Source organism: Mercenaria mercenaria, chromosome 1 (assembly GCF_021730395.1).
Source record: "Mercenaria mercenaria strain notata chromosome 1, MADL_Memer_1, whole genome shotgun sequence".
In the NCBI taxonomy this organism is placed as follows: domain Eukaryota; kingdom Metazoa; phylum Mollusca; class Bivalvia; order Venerida; family Veneridae; genus Mercenaria; species Mercenaria mercenaria.
Genome location: NC_069361.1, coordinates 89,322,716 through 89,342,907, shown reverse-complemented (window position 1 = coordinate 89,342,907; position 20,192 = coordinate 89,322,716). Strand labels below are relative to the sequence as shown.

At 36.6% G+C, this 20,192-nt stretch overlaps 2 protein-coding genes across 2 annotated transcripts; one reads left to right on the top strand and one right to left on the bottom strand.

Moving 5' to 3' along the window:
- Positions 1 to 4,469: 4,469 nt before the first annotated feature.
- LOC128548330 (uncharacterized) lies at positions 4,470 to 9,833 on the bottom strand. Its single transcript, XM_053522862.1, has 3 exons — positions 9,757 to 9,833; positions 6,084 to 6,158; positions 4,470 to 4,985 (listed from the first exon to the last, which is right to left on the bottom strand). The coding sequence occupies exons 1-3, from the start codon at positions 9,811 to 9,813 to the stop codon at positions 4,470 to 4,472; spliced, it is 648 nt and encodes a 215-aa protein (XP_053378837.1). The 5' UTR covers positions 9,814 to 9,833.
- A 1,526-nt stretch (positions 9,834 to 11,359) lies between these two features.
- LOC123538774 (G2/M phase-specific E3 ubiquitin-protein ligase-like) lies at positions 11,360 to 20,060 on the top strand. Its single transcript, XM_053522804.1, has 6 exons — positions 11,360 to 11,481; positions 12,029 to 12,244; positions 13,453 to 13,693; positions 15,180 to 15,310; positions 17,712 to 17,947; positions 18,733 to 20,060. Exons 1-6 carry the CDS (start codon positions 11,360 to 11,362, stop codon positions 18,969 to 18,971), a joined length of 1,185 nt encoding a protein of 394 aa, XP_053378779.1. The 3' UTR covers positions 18,972 to 20,060.
- Positions 20,061 to 20,192: the final 132 nt, after the last annotated feature.

The window sequence follows — 20,192 nt, the reverse complement described above, 5'->3', positions numbered from 1 at the left end:
TACGTGATTTGTTGGCGAATTACTACCGCCTATTTGTATTTTTGGCAAAGTGGAGGAGCCAGCGACACAGACTGGGAGGCGCTTAGAACCAGAGTGGGAGCCAAGGCACATTTAATATCAGAGTGTCAACGCTTTTAAATTATTAGCAAACGATCTGCTTATCTTAAACTGCATTTAGATATATATCTTCTTCCTGTCTCTATTGTTACATGTGTAATGGAACTCGAGCATAGCTGTCATTAGCTGTTGCTGTAAGGGACTTTCCCATACGACAACAGTCTTCATAACCAACGAACTTTAGAATTTAATTGAGTAGTGAAAACATTTTGGCAATCGATATGATTACAAATTTTGTTTATTCTGGGAATTACACTTTGCTTTGCTGTGCTTTTAGTCACGCTTTTAAACTTAAAGGTTTTACTGATGGACTTGTAAAAGCCTTGTTTTAATAAAAAAAATATGAAACAACATCACTAAATTTTACAGCTAGAAGTTATTATCCTACATATCTGAAAGGTAACAAACAAATTTAAAACGGCATGTTTTGGAGATATTTATTCCCCGATTCAAATCGAAGGAATTTTGTTTCGTCATTGTCCGTATCCGGTCGTTCTGAAGCCATAAAAGTCACATTGAGTTATAAGTTTTGTTATCGTTTGTATATACAGCTATAGAACGACAGAACGACAGAGAAATGGACACGGACAATGTCAAAACTATATCCCTCCAATTCTAACGGGGAATAAATATCTCAAAAACATTACATTTTCAATTTGATTGTTAATATTCAATTTGATTGTTACCTTTCAGAACCTGTGTGATACTAATTTTAGCTGTAACTTTTTGTAATCTATTTTCATATTTCTTTGGTCAAATTGTACTTGACTACTAATGAACATGTTCATCCATAAGACTTTCAGTAAAACTTATACTTGACTTAACACACAACAAAGCAAATATTCAAAATAACAAGAGCTGTCCGTAAGACAGCGCGCTCGACTTTTCTCAGTGCTTGACTCTGAATTAGAGCTTTGCCAGTAAAAAACATTCCAAATTAAAAAGGGATATAACTCTGTCAAAATTCAAATCAGAGTTATGGGAATTGTGTCTCCTGGTGTAGACTTTGATAATAAATAACTTTTTTGAGTTTCAAGTCATAAGCTTTAATAGCAACAGAGATATTTGACTTTATCAAATTTTTTAACAAAAAAATCTAAGTTAAAAGGGGCATAATTCTGTCAAAATTCAAATCAGAGTTATGGGGATTGTTTCTTCTAGTGTAGACTTTGATGGTAAATAAGTATTTTAAGTTTCAAATCAAAAGCTTTGATAGTAACAGAGATATTTAACTTTATCAAAAACTTTAACTAAAATTCTAAGTTAAAAAGGGGCATAACTCTGTCAAAATTCAAAACAGAGTTGTGGGGATTGTGTCTCCTGGTGTAGACTTTGATGGTAAATAAGTATTTTAAGTTTCAAATCAAAAGCTTTGATAGTAACAGAGATATTTTACTTTGTCAAAAACTAACCTAAAATTCTAAGTTAAAAAGGGGCATAACTCTGTCAAAATTCAAAACAGAGTTGTGGGGATTATTTCTCCTGGTGTAGACTTTGATAGTGAATAATTATTTTAAGTTTCAAGTCAATAGCTTTGATAGTAACAGAGATATTTGACTTTATCAAAAACTTTAACCAACGGCGACGCCGACGCCGGGGCGAGTATAATAGCTCTACTTTTTCTTCGAAAAGTTTTGCTAAAAAGGGTTATTTCAACCATTGCGACATATCATACACTACTGAGTTCAATTTCAAAAGTCATTAGCCATGAAAATTGTTGTCGAATGGGAAATTCCCTTTACACTGGAAATATCATATACAACTAATGACCCTACGTTCGAGGGCCATCACACATATACCAATAGACAAGAGGAAGATATATATCTACATGCAGTTTAAGGAAAGCAGATCGTTTACTAATAACTTGAAAGCGTTTAACACCTTGATATTAGATGTGCCTTGGCTCCCACTCTGGTTCTAAGCGCCTCCTCTGTGTCGCTGGCTCCTCCTCTTTGCCAAAATTACACATAGACGGTAGTAATCCGCCAATAAATCACGTAAATTATACAATAATAAAACATTCTTTTCAACAACATCCGAACGATGACTTTGAAATCTCTGTCTTGTGTAAAGTAGGGCGAAAGACATAGACATATGTCTACTTTCGGTTTAATTCGGTCCTATTCCACAATTTTCAAAAGTTCTCACGTCAAGAAATGCCTTCGCTCTGCAGATCGACCTGCATACATAAGAAGTTTAATCAGTTCTGTGTGGAATAACATTGCACCCCCCCCCCACACCCCCCTTTTTTTTAAATAAGGACTTAAATTTGTTACAGAAAGTAAAAAATGAACTCACCCTCTGTCTTTGTTTACATTTCTCGTGTAGTTTCGGTCATTAGCGCCGCCTCGGAAGTATCACTGGCTCTTTTTTCAACTCACCTCCATAAAGAGTGGGAGCCAGTGTTTACAACCCGTGCATTACGAATGGTGCGACATGGAAGATAAACTACGAGTTGTTAAACATGCATAGTACCATGAATACCGTCTCGGTAGCCTAAAGATAGAACGCCAAGGTCATTGGTTCGCTCTTTGGCCTCGTCATAAAAATGCTAGTAGTTTCCTCGCTAGGCACTCAGCATCAAGAGGATAGGTCAAGGACTTGTCAGCGTGTGACTGGGTGGTGTATCATGTGACGTGTCTACGGCGTGATATTCTAACGCTTGACGTCACTGTGCTCACTGCTACAAGTAGACAAGTAGACTCCGTCGTTTATATGACCGAACAATTGTTGAAAAAGACGCTACTGAAAACGAACACACACACGCGCGCGCGCGAGCGCACACGCACACACAAACACAAACACACGCTATACATAGTACCACTTTGCCTAGTCCAACTCATGATGTGATTATCGCTTTCAATTTCATCACGTCCCAAATTTGCTGTAATTAGATATATATCTTGCTAACATGTAGACGAGTGTTTTAGGGTAGTCTCTATACGAGCTGAACTTTTAGATTTATGCATGAACATACTGGATTTAGCAGTGTAAAATAATAGCAGACTCGGTTTAAATGAATCTGTTCATGACAGGTAATGGAAAGTGCAACACACTTCACACCAACCCCACCTCCACCCGACTTAAGCTGAATTTTATTACACACATATTGAAAGGACTCCATAACTTTAAAGGACAAGAAAATACAGCACTGAATCCAAACACGGAATTACTTTTATGCCTGTCCCTAGTCATAAAAAAGGTTGTTGTGATAGACAATAAATAAAGGATATTGCACGAGTGTCTTCATATTAACGAGTCGCTGCGAGGCTCTGCCGATTTTATCAATTTTATTCAACGAGTTTGATAAATGCAATGAGGAAAGACAAAAAAAAATATTCTTTTTACCAAATGTTAGTTTTCCCTGCTGAAACATAAAAATTCCTTCTTTGTTTACTTATTTTAGAACAAGTTGATTCGACTAACGTTCCTTCGAATGAGGTAAAATCAAAGCTTTATTACACTATTTTTATACCAAAATTATGACTTTATTTCACCCCCAAGACGCCAAACATGTGATAAAATCTAAAAGATGTTTCGTAGTCGGAGTCGTAAAAGCAGTCGTAGTCGTAGTAGTCGGCGTCGTAGTAGAAGTCGTAGTCGTAGTAGTCGGCGTCGTAGTAGAAGTCGTAGTCGTAGTAGTCGGCGTCGTAGTAGAAGTCGTAGTCGTAGTAGTCGGCGTCGTAGTAGAAGTCGTAGCCGTAGTAGTCGGCGTCGTAGTAGAAGTCGTAGCCGTAGTAGTCGGCGTCGTAGTAGAAGTCGTAGTCGTAGTAGTCGGCGTCGTAGTAGAAGTCGTAGTCGTAGTAGTCGCGTCAAATAGCTAATTTTAGCCCTTTCAGGGGCCATAAGTCTGGCCCCCATTATGGGATCTGGCCGGTTCAAGAAAGGAACCAAGATTTTATGGTGACACAAGGTTTGTGTAAGTTTGATAAATTAAAATCATAAATGAAGCTGCTATTGTGCAGACAAGGTCAAAACAGCTAATTCTGGCCCTTTCAGGGGCCATAACTCTGGAATCTATAATGAAATCGGCCAGTTTAAGAAAGAAACCAAGATCTTATGGTGATTGAATCTATGTGCAAGTTTGGTAAAAATCAAATCATAAATAAAGCTGCTATTGTGCAGACAAGGTTAACATAGCTAATTTTGGCCCTTTCAGGGGCCATAACTCTAGAACCCTTGACAGGATCTGGCCAGTTCAAGAAAGGAACCAAGAACTTATGGTCATACAAGTTGTGTGCAAGTTTGGTTAAGATAAAATCATAAATGAAACCACAATTCCACAGACAAGAAATTGTTGACGGACAGACAGACGAAGGGTGATTATGTGACTGGCGAGCTAAAAACATTACTTACTCAATGCTAGCCTTCACAGCTGCGATGAGGTCAGGATCATTGTCAGAGTCAGCAACATCAATATCATTACTGCTGATGCCACTAGACATATTTGTATCATACAGATTACACTGTGATTCATATGCTGTGCCTGTTATAAGTATCCCTTGTGGTTCTGGTATATCTGGCAAATCTAAAGTCCTTTGTCGGGATGAGCCCTGATGTGGGATAAGATCAGAGCTTGTTTCAGGTATACTCTGTTCTATCTGATTCAGCCCTGGTACAAGTACTGGTGCACACTTTTTGGATGGACTTTTATCTGGTCTAGAAAGTGGTGTACTCTGATGAGTTGGGCTGTGATCTTGTCTCATAACTAGTGTGCCATGTTCTGTTGAAATTTGATCTGGCATTGTTACTGGCAGGTTGTTTTGGAATGTACTCTGACCCAGCACTCTTGCTTGTGAGCTTGTTTTGGCAGGGCTCTGCTCTGACCTTGTTACAGTTGCACTCTGGTTTCTTACTTCAGAACTTCTCTTTAATCAAAATACAAAACAGGAATTTTTATCAGTCCAACTAACAGGTATACTTCTGACTGTATAATTAGATAGTACATTATCGCTAAAGGCAATGAATACCCCCAGAATCTGCCTTGATATATGAAATAATGAAAGTAAAAAATGTATTTTTTTGTGAAAATCCTTAACATAAGGTTAAGTTATGGAACAAACACATTTAAGCATAGCAAATGACCTGGGTTTTACAGGCAATTATAACTGATGCGAGTTCTATGATAATTTTCCTGACACAAGGTAAAGCTTTTAAACAGTTTTTGATCCTCATATGTGATGCTGACCTTCTGTGCTCTACATATCATCATGGTGAGGCAAACAATTGATGATTGTTTTCTGAAATTCATTCTAGGAGTTTGGAAGATCTGTAGTAGACAGTCACACAGTATTTGACATATGTGATGCCAAGTGTTATCAGACACAGGTGCTAATTAGGTGCAAATATTAATCCTGGCTTCTAGAAACATTAATATCCCTAAAATTAGATTGTTTCTTTAGAAAATATGCTTAACAGTATTTTTTAAGGTTAAATAAAATCTATGATAATGAATTTAACCTATAGGAGTTTTGAGACATTAAAACGGTTAGTTTTTTTCGGCTGACATTCACACTAAATGACAAACTCATGTGATTACTAGCAAAATCTGTTGCTGAAAGAGATATATACAACAACTGAGCTAGAATAAATTAGTATAAACTAAACTAACAGTCTTTGGTACAGAAGGAAACAAACAAATTCTTAAAGCAATACCTCTCATTGCAATTCTGAAATTCTCATTATAAATCGGCTAGTTCTTTCCAACTTTTTTGTTATCATTTGAAAGAAAATCTTTATAAATTAAAGAAACAAACAAAATCTACTAGATAAGTGTCAAAAGGACACATGTGCCCCTCTACATGTCTGTCACTGAGTGGCCATTGTACATACTAAGCACAGTACATGGTGGATGTATGTTTTTCTCAACAAGTGTCAAAAACACAGTCATGTGTAAAAAACACAGGCTCTAAATAATCTTGGCATTTCACATAATGAGGTATATAAATAGTAAATATGATGCCTACCTTGGACAGGGACAATCTATTTTGACCTCTTCTGTTAAGACTCACTGTTGGTGTACCCAAATTTACAAAATGAACCTACAATTAGCAAGAGCTGTTAACTTCTATATCTGTGATTGAAAAGAATGAAAATGCTTGCTTCAGGTGTTTAATTACCACAAATCAAGTTCTTATATTTCATGTATTTAATAGGTTATGTCTGTCACACCTTTATAATTATAAGTAATAAACTGCCTATGATGTAATTAGTAAGTTTCCATGGCAAAGACAAAAAGGATGTTTGTTCAAGTTCCACCACTAGCACTGGGAGTTTTGACAATTAAATTATTAGTTATGAAAAATTGACAATATTTTTCTACATACAATAAGGTGTAGACCAACATACTTTTTATTTATTCATAAAGCTACTCTGAACAGCCACATTAAACATAAGTACCTACTACTTCAACTCTTTTTTAATCAAAAGGATGAAGGGGTTCTCATGTATTTTCCCCTCAATACAAGCAAGTACAAGAAGCAAATTCGATGAATTGGTATCCCCCGCCGAAAGGGTTTGTGGTGAGAAATGGTAAAAAAATATATCCGGCAAAAAGTTAAGGATGTTACTAAGAAGTAAATAATTTCATTAGTCAAAATCAATTTAACAGAAAATGAATACTTCATTGGGGTGATGGGGGGCAGTGGGGGTGACGGCAAAAAAGTACAAAACTTCACATGTTGATTATAAATATTGATGGAAAATAAAAATGAAAAAAAAGAGAAGGGGGTCGACTGCAGACATGTAGTTTTCATTAAATCAAGGGCAACCATAGCTCGTTGAACATGAAATGCACCCCCAACCCCACCCTCTACCCTTGTTGCATTCAGTAATTGCACAAGGAACAGAAATTATATGCTCACTGTAAACAAAAGTTCTACTGTTCTGGTCCAATCTGACCTTGACCTTTAACATATCAAGAGATCACAGAGTGATCTTGGCACTGACCATTGAGCCATTTTTGAATGTTCCAAATTTCAAGGCTAGCTCAAGATCAAAATCAAGGTCAAATTTCATTTCGGTACAAAACACTGCGCATGTGGTCCAAATTTGAAAGCTGTGGCTTGAGATATGTGAAAGTAGGTACTAGGTAAAACTCAATGTCAAATTTCAATTCGGAACACAAAAATAGGCATGCAGTCCAAATTTGAAGCCTGTAGCTTTAGAAATGTTAAAGTAGGTCACTCTCAAGATCAAAGTTCATTTCGGTAAATATAGCTATGCATTTGGTCCAAATTTGAAGGCTGTAGCTTGAGAAATGTAAAAGTAGGTCACTAGGTCAAAATCAAGGTCGAATTGTATTTGGGAATACAAAACTATGCATGTGGTCCAAATTTGAAGCCTGTACCTTCAAAAATGTGAAAGTAGGTCACTAGGTCAATAACAGAGTCAAATTTTGTTTTGGTACACAAACCTATGCATGTGGTCCAAATTTGAAGGCTGTAGCTACAGAAATGTGAAAGTAGGTCACTAGGTCAAGATCAAGTAAACTCATGTCAAGGTTCATCTTGTCACTCAAAACAATACATGTGCTCCAAATCTGAATGATGTAGATTATAGACATGAAGGTTCTAAGTTTTTCCCTATATAAGTCTATATGAACCATGTGACCCCAAGGGTGGGGCCATATTTGACCCTAGAGGGATAATTTGAACAAACTTGGTAGAGAACCACCAGATGATGGTACATTACAAATATCAAAGCCCTAGTCTTAGTGGTTTGAACAAGAAGATTTTCAAAGTTTTTCCCTATATAAGTCATTGTAAACCATGCGGCTCCAAGGGCGGGGCCATATATGACCCTAGGGGAATAATTTGGACAATCTTAGTAGAGGACCACTAGATGATGTCATATACCAAATATCAAAGCCCTAGGACCTGTGGTTTTGGACAAAAGGTTTTTCTCAGTTTTTTTTCCTATATAAGTCTATACAAACCATGTGACCCCTGGGGTGGAGTCATATTTGATCCCAGGGAAATAATCTGAACAATCTTGGTAGAGGACCACTAGATTTTGCTACATACCAAATATCAAAGCCCTAGGCCCTGTGGTTTTGGACAAGAAGATCAGAAACCATTTAACTGTTCCTGGCAAATGTGACCTTGACCTTTGACCTTCAAAGGGGGACATAATAACTCTAAGTGAAATTGACCAATAAAAAAAAAACAAGAGGGCCATGATGGCCCTATATCACTCACCTGTTATCATTGCACTTAAGGACAAGTCTTCAAGGTCAAAAGATCATAATAAAGATCAATCAAAGGAATTATGAGAAAATATAGTTGAAATTTTCTTAAAGTAACTTTAAATAAAATTATTCTCAATTCAGGCCTGTAGTTTCATACAAGAAGATTTAATTTTAAAGTTTTCTATATGGCCATATAGGGATAATGAGTGTCTCTTGTAGGCTGCCATGTTTTTCGAAGAATCAAAATTATCTCAAGGAATTTGGTAGAGGGTCATCCAAGGCACATTTGTGTAAAATTATTTTGAAACGGACAAGTAGCTTTTGAGAAGAAGATTTTCAAAGTTTTCTGTATAGCCATAAAAGGAAAACAAGCCCCCCTCCCCCACCCCCCCATCAGGGGCCATATCTACAGAACCCATAATGGGATCTGGCCGGTTCAAGAAAGGAACCAATATCTTGTGGTGATACAAGTTGTGTGCAAGTTTGGTTAAAATCAAATCATAAATGAAGCTGCTATTGTGCAGACTAGGTCAAAATAGCTCATTTTGGGCCTTTCACGGGCCATAACTCTGGAACCCATTTAGGGATCTGGCCGGTTCAAGAAAGGAACCGAGATCTTATGGTAACACAAGTTTTGTGCAAGTTTGATTAAATTCAAATCATAAATGAAGCTGCTGTTGTGCAGACAAGGTCAAAATAGCTAATTATGGCCCTTTCAGGGGCCATCACTCTAGAACCCATAATGGAATCTGGCCAGTTCAAGAAAGAAACCGAGATCTTATGGTTATACAAGTTGTGTGCAAGTTTGGTTAAAATCAAATCATAAATGAAGCTGCTATTGTGCAGACAAGGTCAAATTAGCTAATTCTTGCCCTTTCATGGGCCATAACTCTGGAACCCATAAAGGAATCTGGCCGGTTCAGGAAAGGAACCAAGATCTTATGGTGATACAAATTGTGTGCAAGTTTGGTAAAAATCAAATCATAAATAAAGCTGCTATTGTGCAGACAAGGTCAAAATAGCTAATTTTGGCCCTTTCAGGGGCCATAACTCTGGAACCTATAATGGGATCTGGCCGGTTGAAGAAAGGAACCAAGATCTTATGGGGATACAAGTTGTGTGCAAGTTTGGTTAAAATAAAATCATAAATGAAACCACTATCGTGGAGACAAGAAATTGTTCACGCACAGACGACGGATGAAGGGCGATCACAAAAGCTCACCTTGTCACTATGTGACAGGTGAGCTAAAAAAAAATGACGGGCATCATTGCAGTATGTTGGTTCATGTATATTTCAAGTTTCATGAAATTCTACCTTCTAGTTACTGAGAAATGGCAGCGGACGGACAGCACAGACAACACCATTCAATACCCACCTCCGGATTTCATTGGCGGGGGACAAAAATTCACCATCACCAGAAATACATGAACGGGCCAATAAAAATTTATACCTCTTCTAAGTCATCATCTGCATCAAGACCCTCACAACGACCATCATCAGTTGCCATAGCACCTTCACTTCCAGGAGATTTCTAAAGATGATGAAATACGCAATTAAGTGCAATATCATTTTACAGCTACCTTACTATTTTCAAAAATCTGGTACCTATAATTGATAACAAGCACTGCCTAATAATTAGTTGGTGTAAACCTTGCATAGATCACAGATAGATTAGAAATAAAAGCAGTCAAAGATCCAAACAAGGTACAAAAGAGCTTATTTTGGATGTATTCCTGTCATGAATTGAGCCTTGGAAAAAGAAAGATTTTATGTCTTTTCTAGGGTCTGTTTCACCTAGAGCAGTTAAAGGTAATTAAGTAAGTCTGAACTTGTTTGAGCTCTAAATTTAAAACTTGAGTATTTCAGTTTGTCAAAGTTAAAGGTCACTGTGACCGTTGGACCGAAAATGGTCTCCAGTAAGAATGCTATACACTGCATAGGCTGATTTCTTGTGGTCAGTAAGTGACCCGTATTGTATTGTGGGTTCAGTTGGTCAAAGGTCAAGGCCGTAGTGATCTCTGAACTGCTTGGAGAGTTTTACAAACTTAAGACATCTTGGTTCTTAGTATTCCAGTACATACATAGTTCTCCTACTTTTTTTTTGCCCCCCCATGAGTGGTGGGGGCATATAGATTTGGTCTTGTCCGTCCGTCCATCCGTCCGTCCGTCTGAAGTTCGTGACGCCCTAGCTCGAAAAGTATTTGATATAAATTGATGAAACCTTGCATGAGTCTTTATCATGATATGAACTTGCGCACCTCCTATTTTTCGTCTGGCTCCACCCCCTATTTTCAGAGTTATGGCCCCTGAAATAGTCAAAAATGTACATTTTGACCTTGTGACATGCCTAGCTCAAAAAGTATTTGATATAGATTCATGAAACCTTGCAGGAGTCTTAATCATGATATGAACTTGTGCACCTCCTATTTTTTATTTGGGTCCGCCCCTATTTTTAGAGTTATGGCCCCTGAATAGTCAAAAATATACATTTTCACCTTGTGACACACCTAGCTCAAAAAATATTTAATATAAATGGTTGAAAACTCGCATAAGTCATTATCATGATATAAACTTGCACACCTCTAATTGTTTGGCTGGCTCCACCCTTTATTTTTAAAATTATGGCCCCTGAAATAGTAAAAAAATACACTTTTTCACCTAATTATATACCTAGCTCAAAAAGTATTTGGTGTAAATTCAGGAAACCTTGCTGGAGTCTTTATCGTGATGTGACCTTGCACACTTGGCATTCTTCTTGAGAATCTTAGCTCTTTATTTCAGAGTTATGGCCCTTGAAATAGCCAAAATAGTGGATTTTTTGTTTGTGATGCTCATAGCTCAAAAAGAATAGCGCCTAGAATAATGAATCCTTTTCATAAAATGTTTGTTGAGGCTATACCCCATTAAGACTGCAAACATTTGAATTATTGCCACTTATTTGTGACAAATGTACCAGTGGGGGGCACACCCTGTGTCCTACAGACACATTCTAGTTTCATTATGAAATAAGTCCTTCAGAATTCTTTTTTTTTTTTCAAGACTGAATGCTCAACATGGTTGTTAAAAGGATGTTGTGCATGTTGGTGTATGTATCTAGTCTTGTGGGTATTGGGACTCTGAAGTTCATCAAGCAGTTCTTGTATTTGTCAGAATTGTTTGCATTAATGAGACTGTTGTGAGTCAAGGAGGCAGTTTGTCAGCAAATGTGATGCTCTTGGGCATCAAAAGTATTCTTTCATATTCTTTCCACAACCAAAATAAAAGTAAAAGGCAATCCATTTTGTTTAATCCTTATAATTTCAGTAATGACAACTTTTTTGGAAGGTTGGAGTGTGTCGACCTTCCAGCAACTGTTGTTTCTTACAATTAAAGGGATTTTGAAATAAATGCTTAAGTGTTCTTTTGTTTGTGTCACATGTAAAAGATAGCTTTATGGGTCATAAATCAAGAGAGATAGAGGATAAAGTTAAAAATACACAAACCAGGTGATTTATGCAGTTACTTTCAGTTTTAAAGTAATTTGGTTCAAGTCCTCCATTTAATCAGATTATGTGTCACGAACAAGACTCAGCCATTTAGTTTGGAGGGTCATGAAGTTTAAAAAATTTCAAACCATGTCTGTATATCAGAAGTCAGTTTGGAAAGATTTTGGCGTTAACTGAAATGAAGGTTGTTTATGATTTGAAACTTTGTATCATGTCTACTTTATTTGTATGTTTCAGACCAAAACCCACATTTGAGGAAGCTATTCGAAAGTGGAAAAGTTGTAAAATTGACAGTGCAGACCCAGTTGTCATTCTCATTAACAGAAATAATATCCTGGATTCAGTAGAGAGAGCTGTAAAAAAGCACAGTTTCAGCTGGCTTAAGCAAGTGAAAGTATCTTTTTCTGGTGAGGAAGCTGATGATCTAGGCGGTCCTAAAAGAGAATTTTTTAAGTAAGCATTTGCCTGTCTTCTGGTTTTGCCTTCCTTCAAAGGAGGGGTATGTTCCCTTCCCTCCAAAGGAGGGGTATATTGTTTTGCAAATGTCGGTTGATTGGTTGGTTGTTCTGTCAGTCGGTTAGTATATGGACCAATCCATTTACAGATGATAACTCATGAATGCTTGGGGCCAAGGGTCATGGAGGTTGGTCATAATCAGCAAATGACTCCTAATGATTTGAGATCAGTAGGTCAGAGGTCAAGGTGACAGTGACCCAGAAGAGTTAAAACAATTTGTGAATGATAACTGAAGAATGCTAGGGCTAGGGTCATGTAAGTTGGCTGGCAGGTTTGTCATGACCAGCAGATGGCCGCTGTTGATTTTGAGATCAGTAGGTCAAGGTCACAGGCACCCGGAACAGTTAAACAGTTTCCGGATGGTAACTCAAGAAAGCTTGGACCTAGAATCATTAAAGTTGACAGGGAGGATGGTCTTGACCAGCAGATGACCCATATTGATTTTTAGGTCAGCAGGATAAAGGTCAAGGTCAAATTGACCTTGATCAGTTAAACCATTTCTGGATGATAACTTGAGACAGCTTGGGCCTTGGACCACGAAACTTAATGTGGAAATTGATCTTGACCAGCATGTAACCCCTAATGATTTTGAGGTAAATAGGTCAAAGGTCAGGGTCACATTAACCCAGAACAGTAGAACTGTTGTGTATAGTGTCCAAATAATTTATGTTCCTTGTGCAATTACTGAATGCATCTTGGGGGACACTAAAGTCTACTTTGTTTGACAACTTGCTGCCGGGTATAGCTTTGAAACTTGATACATTTTTTTGTCATCATCTTAGATGAGTAAGAAGGCCAAGAACCAGATCTCTTCTTTTAACACATTGTCCGGCACTTGTAGACTAGCATTTACATCCAAGGTGGTAATTTTGTTGAAGGAGTTATGGCCCATTTTTAGCCAAAAATTTGTTGTGCATTAAATTACTGTAGAATGGTTGAATGGATAAAATTCAGCATACCCCTATGAATCCTTAATGAAGTCATTTTATTCTAAAAAATATCGTGTATATTTGCCGAAATGGGACAGCTATAACACAAGTTTTATTTTGTTAATGAAGGCAGTGTTACAGTGTTATTTTTTGACGAAAGGCGAAAGATATTTGAAATTTGTATGTGAAAATGAAATGCAAATGCTTGTATTTTAGCCTACTGATGAAAGAAGTGAAGAATCTTGTTGGTGAAAATGGAAGTTTACAACATAATCTTAGTAAATTAGAAGCTAATGTCTATTACTCGGCTGGAAGATATATAGTTTGGAGCATATTACATGGTGGTGGGGCTTGCAAGTTCCTATCAACAAAAGTATTGGATATGCTTCTAGGATATAACACAGAGCTTTCCATAGATGACATTGCAGACGTAGATTCAAAGGCTTTTATAATTCAGGTAATAGTTCATATCTTTTCCTTATTTATGGAAATATAAGTTATGAACTCATAATACTAGTAGTCTGTAGCTGTCTCGTCAATTCTTCCAGAATTTCAGTTAAACATAGTCTGTCAACACTGCCTGTATACTAGTAGTAGCCATTTTATATGAAAATACCCAGTATTAATTATATGGGGGGCTGTGTAGGAGTCACACATATCTGTTAGTCCACCCCTCTGTTCATCCGTTTTGTTATCTGCTACATATTTTGTAAACCCCTGAGAATTTCATACAGTAAACTTCAGTTGTTCTCTTCATCAACAACACATGAAGAGCCAGGTCACTATGCCCAAAGTCAGTGTCAGACATTGAGAAAAATATTACTTAGCTTTATTTCGGTGTTGGTTCAACATCTTCTAAATGCCTCAAAGGATTTTCGAAACAAGAGCACGGCCTTGTGGGTGCAGATGCTCATTTTAATGTATTTCCTCTTTATAGTAGAAATATTGTCCTACCTATGATATTCTTATTCCAAAAGGGGTTATAATTCTTACAAAAAGCAATGTAGAGTCACAGCACTGGCTGTGCAGAGTCAGCTTTAAATGGCAAATAGCTGCTTCAAGTTATAAAAGAGTAACTTTGACAGTGAAGGAGAACAAAATGACATAACGCACAACTTACGAAGAAATCTGATATTTTCTAAGTCCCAAAGAGACTATAACTGTTGTGAAAAGCAGGATTGAGTTGTGTTTCTTGCTGTACAGAGTTGATTACAAGTTTTCAAGCATTAGCTTTGATAGTTTAGGAGAAAAGTTTACCTAAACACAAAACTTAACCAGAAATCTGATTTTCTAAGTCCAAAAGGGGCCCTAATTTTGGCAAAAAGCAGGAGGGAGATATGTTTGTTGTTGTACAGAGTCAGCTATTGATGGTGAACAAATGTTGTCAGTTTTAAAGCAATAGCTTTGATAGTGGAGGAGAAAAGTTGACCTAAACATAGATCTTAACTAACAATCTGATATTGTCTAAATCCAAAAGGGGCCATAATTCTTGCAAAAAGCAAGATGGAGTTCTTTTTCTTGCTGTACAGTCAGTTAATGAAAGTTAACAAATGTCGTAAGTGTTAAAGCAATAGCTATGATAGTTTTAGGGAAAAGCTGACCTAAAGAAGACTTAACCAGGCAGCACCAACACAGATCAAGTCATTGTTGTTTTTTTCCCCAAAAAATCAGATGAGCTAAATGTAGCATATGTTTAAAATTTCATAAACATTGCTTGTTAGGAAGTGAGAGAATACATTTAGAAGTATTACAATGGGTGAATTTTACCGACAACCTGTTTTAGCATTCACTAACAGTTTATGACCATGACTGTTAAAAAGTATTACCAAGTGAAGTGGAATATACATGTAAGTTTTTGAACATTTTAAACATGCATCTTCTAAACGTTATATATTTAATTGATATATTCATAGTAATTTTTTTAAACCAAACTTGCATTTAAGCTCTCCGAAGCTGAAACCGACAACCAAATGCCAGTTGACTGGATGTTGGATATTGGGTTATCACCACCCTTCAAAGTTGAGAAAAAGGAACATCTGATTAAATTGGCCCTAAAGCAATTACAGTACTACAGGTAAAATAAAATACATTCCTACATGCCATTTGAGAGTTTATGAAAAACACAAGGTTCTGTGTAGTATTTGGAGGAATCTTAAATCAAGGATTAGACTTCCTTGTCTTTTTAGCTCACCTGTCACGTAGTGACAGGGTGAGCTTTTGTGATCACCCGTCGTCCGTCCGTCCACAATTTCTTGTGAACAAGATAGAGACCACATTTTGCAAGCCATTTAGATCAAACTTGTACAAAACTTGTATTGGCATGATATCTCAGTTCCTTTTGAAAACTGGCCAGGTCCCATCATGGGTTCTAGAGTTATTGCCCCTTAAAGGGCCAGAATTTGCTACTTTTGTGCGTCAACAATTTCTTGTCTGCACGATAGTGGTTTCATTTATGATTTTATTTTAATCAAACTTCCACACAACTTGTATCACCATAAGATCTCGGTTCCTTTCTTGAACTGGCCAGATCCCATTATGGGTTCCAGAGTTAAGGCCCCTGAAAGGGCCAAAATTAGCTATGTTGACCTTGTCTGCACAATAGCAGCTTTATGATTTGAATTTTACCAAACTTTCAAGTTCAAGGTCACACTTAAGGGTCAAAGGTCATATATTACTTTGCTTTGTGTATAATGCTCTGCATTGCAGTGCTCTGGTTTTTATTTGGCAGATCTCTTTTTTGTTCACTAACAATAATTTTTTTTTTGAATTTTCAATTACTTCCCTTTTATGTTACTATTAATAGCTTATTTTGAAACTTTTTTATTATTGGCCGTAGGGAAAAACAGAGACCACTTTTCTGTGGCACAACATGGATGGTACCTGTAATGTTTAGGTGTTTTTAGCTCACCTGAGCCAAAGGCTCATGGTGAGCTATTGTGACCGCTCAATGTCCGGCATCCGTCGCGCGTTGTCCGTCGTCCGTCCGTCAACATTTCCTAAAGAAATCTTCTTGAAAACCACTGGGCAGAATAACACCAAACTTCACAGGAATGATCCTTGGGTGGTCCCCTTTCAAAATTGTTCAAAGAATTGAATTCCATGCAGAACTCGGGTTGCCATGGCAACCGATAGGAAAAACTTCAAAAATCTTCTTGTCCAAAACCAAAGAGCCTAGGGCTTTGATATCTGGTGTGTAGCATCATCTAGCGATCCTCTACCAAAATTGTTCAAATTATCCCCCTAGGGTCAAATATGGCCCCGCCCCGGGGGTCACATGGTTTATATAGAGTTATATAGGGAAAACTTTGAAAATCTTCTTGTACAAAACCACATGGCCTAGGGCTTTGATATTTGGTATGTAGCGTCATCTAGTGGTCCTCTACCAAGATTGTTCAAATTATCCCCCTAGGGTCAAATATGGCCCCGGGGGTCCCAAGTTTTACATAGACTTATGTAGGAAAAAAAGTTTAAAAATTTTCTCGTCTGAAACCACAACTCTTAGACCTTTGATATTTGGTTTGTAGTATTGTCGTATGGTCCTGAACCAAAATTGTTCAAATTATAACCCTTCGGTTAAAAGAGGCCCTGCCCTGTAGGGGTCTCAGGTTTTACATAGGAAAAATTTTTTAAAAATCCCCTTGCCTGAAACTGGAAAGGCTAGGCTTTTGATATTTGGTATGTTGCATTGCCTTGTGGTCCTCTACGAAAATTGTTCAAATTATGCCCCTGGGATGAATAGAGGCCCTTCCCTGGGGGTCCCAAATTTAAGATAGAATTATATAATGGAAAAGATACACATCTTCTTGTCTTTAAGTTCAAGGGCTAGACCTTTGGTATTTGGTACGTACCATTGCCTAGTGGATCTCTTACAAGATTGTTCAAATTATGCCCCTTGGGTGAAAAGAGGCCCTGCCCTGGGGGTCACACTTGTTTTATGAGTTATATAAGAATATATACTTCAAAAACATTCAGATCATATTTCCTAGACTGTTGAATTGTAATTACCTGATGACCCCAATTGATTAGGGGTCACTTGACTGTGACCTTGACCTAATGACCTACTTCCTTGTTTTTTAAGATACAGACTTGAAATTGGGATGGCATGTACAGGTTTGCACACCAATCTTAAATCTGACTTTCATTGACCGTGAATATGACCTACATACCTCCGTTCTAATATTTTAGCATCAGTGTGCCATTGTTAAACATGTGGCTTGTATCACTCAGGTGAGCGATTTAGGGTCATCATGACTCTCCTTTTTTGACATTTCATCCACAAACCCAGTCTTCCTTGCCCCAGCCATCATCGCGCACTAATATAAAAAAAAATTGCTTGCCATCTTTCCTCCTCCCCCAACATTATGCCCCACTTTTGCTGTCTTACAAAAATTGGCTACACAGTAACAGATTAGTAGACCAACTGTGTCCTGTTCAAAAATGGTATGTGATAGTATTTTGTTTTATTTGTATTGCAGAATACATGCAGAACTGCAGCAGTTCCGAAAAGGACTTGAATGTTTCGGATTTTTGGATAGTATTAGAGAATATACAGATGGAATTAAATCTCTCTTGTGTGCAAGCACTGAAAGATTAAGTTTTGCCATGTTTACAGAAAATATACAATACAACTTTAGTCCTGTGGGGTCCAACTATAGAAGAGAAGAAGAGAATTCAGTGTATGCTTTAGAAGCATTCATACAGGATTGTTGTGGTAATGGCTCATAATGTTTCAGTTACCTCACATAGCGAAGTTGTCTCCAGTTTATCCAAATATTTTACCCGAGATCATTTTTTTCAGCTCAAATAACTTCTTTTCTGAAAATGATCTCTAAAATATTTATTCAGTCTACATACTTTGATGCAGTACACATGTATCTAAAATAGATAGTTCCTTCTTGAAGTTTATATTTTTAGTTAAACTGACTAAATTCTATTTAGATTTTCAATATTTTAGGTATTTTTCTAGCTTTCTTATTATTACTCCTCTGTAAAGAGTAAATACATTTTTGTTTGATAACATGTGTTGGTAAGATTCAGTTTTGTATTAATATTTAGTGTATCTCTAATATTAGAGATTTTTATATTAGTCTTGAACTTTGGAACATTCAAATATGGCTTGGTGGGTGCCAAGATCACTCTGTGATCTCTAGTTATTCTGAAAAAAGAAGAAAAATATATTCTATGAATCTTTGGCCACTCCTTCATGAAACTCTGGACTGCCATAAGAATCCTTGCTTTATGAAGGAAACATTTCGCTTGTGGAGGTCTTTAAGGTTTTACATCGTTTAATTTCTGTGCAATTTAACTAATTTTGTGACATCGAAATAGTGATGTTGGATAACTTCATTAGATTGGAATTATTTTGGTGGAGTGACAAATCTGGACAAAGTTATGAAACACACAATGCTGTTCAGAAATTTAAGATGTTCATGATATATGCGGTACCTTAAGCAGGTGACATTAAAAGGATATTTCAGTTGTTCACTTTTTTTTCAGATGATGAATGCGAAGTTGTTGAATCTGAAGTTTTAGCATTCTGGACGGGAACCCCAGAAGTCCCACTACATGGGTTTGATAAGAAGTTAGAGGTAAACTTTGTGAATGGAATAGATCTCCTTCCCATAGCACATACATGCGACATGTCATTGGACATTCCACGTGGTTTGACTCCGGACATTTTTAGAAATAAAATGGTTACTGCAGTCCAGTGGGGGGGACAATTTCATTTGGTATAACTGTAGGATTCAGTGAGCTGTTGGATGATTTCTTTCTGAGCCAGCAGCATGTTTTCAAAGCAGAAATACATTAAAATGTTTGTCTTTGTTCAGAGACTGGAATTGCTCTGCTGTTCAATGACTATAGTTTTGTTTATAGTTTATAAAAAACAGGATTAAAATTAAAGTTAATTTCATGAGAGTTTCTTTACATTGTTACTCAAATTTATGTTATTGTCTGTTCATTTGAGTCAGTTCCCTATATTTCATTCTGTTAAGCACACTAGAATAGTCAAGAACTGGAGTATCTACTTAACTTGCACAGAATGTAAGAGTTTGATTGCTGGTCATCTCCAAAGGAAACTCTAGACCACCAGGTCAATGTTTAGAAAAACTTACTGAAGTTAATACAAGCTGTTAAAAATTAAAAAAAGAACTGGCATCACATCATTCGATGGTTGGTAGACACATCTTGTTGATAATGCATCTTTTCACTTTTTGACAGTTTATAGAATGTTTGGGAAAAATTATGCTGATTTTGTATACAAGTAATTTAAATTTCTTGTTTAAACAGTTCAAGCTAACGTTCCCTGTGAAGTAAATGAAAATTGTCAGAATATCAATTGAGTGTTGGGAATGTTTTATTTAATTGCACAATACAAGCTGTTAAAAATTAAAAAAAGAACTGGGATCACATCATTCGATAGTTGGTAGACACATCTTGTTGATAATGCATCTTTTCACTTTTTGACAGTTTATAGAATGTTTGGGAAAAATTATGCTGATTTTGTATACAAGTAATTTAAATTTCTTATTTAAACAGTTCAAGCTAATGTTCCCTGTGAAGTAAATGAAAATTGTCAGAATATCAGTTGAGTGTTGGGAATGTTTTATTTAATTGCACAAGTGGTACAAGATATTAAACAATGTTAAATGTACAGTTTCAGTTCATGTTATGCACATGTTTTACAGGATTGTGTTAATGTGTTAAGAATTTTCTAACAAATTGAGCTGATTCTCTTATGTTTAAGTTTGTTTTAAAACTGTATGGGATACAGTGTAATGCTAAAATATCATGTTTCATTTTATGGACAATAAAGATGAGAAATTTGAATGACTACAGCTTTTTTCAAGACATTTACAACAATTAGCTACCTACAACATCACCTTTGTAGATTAAAAACATGTATAAAGTTTGTTTAAGGATTCAGTTGATATTTCATGTTTTGAAATTTTATCACC

Coding starts and splice junctions, on each gene's coding strand:
- LOC128548330 (XM_053522862.1), bottom strand. CDS start 9,813: ATGGCAACTGATGATGGTCGTTGTGAGGGTCTTGATGCAGATGATGAC. Junction 6,159..9,756: donor CAGATGATGACTTAGAAGAG/GTATAAATTTTT, acceptor TGCTAATTGTAG/GTTCATTTTGTAAATTTGGG. Junction 4,986..6,083: donor ATAGATTGTCCCTGTCCAAG/GTAGGCATCATA, acceptor TTTTGATTAAAG/AGAAGTTCTGAAGTAAGAAA.
- LOC123538774 (XM_053522804.1), top strand. CDS start 11,360: ATGGTTGTTAAAAGGATGTTGTGCATGTTGGTGTATGTATCTAGTCTT. Junction 11,482..12,028: donor TTTGCATTAATGAGACTGTT/GTGAGTCAAGGA, acceptor TGTATGTTTCAG/ACCAAAACCCACATTTGAGG. Junction 15,311..17,711: donor AAGCAATTACAGTACTACAG/GTAAAATAAAAT, acceptor TTTGTATTGCAG/AATACATGCAGAACTGCAGC.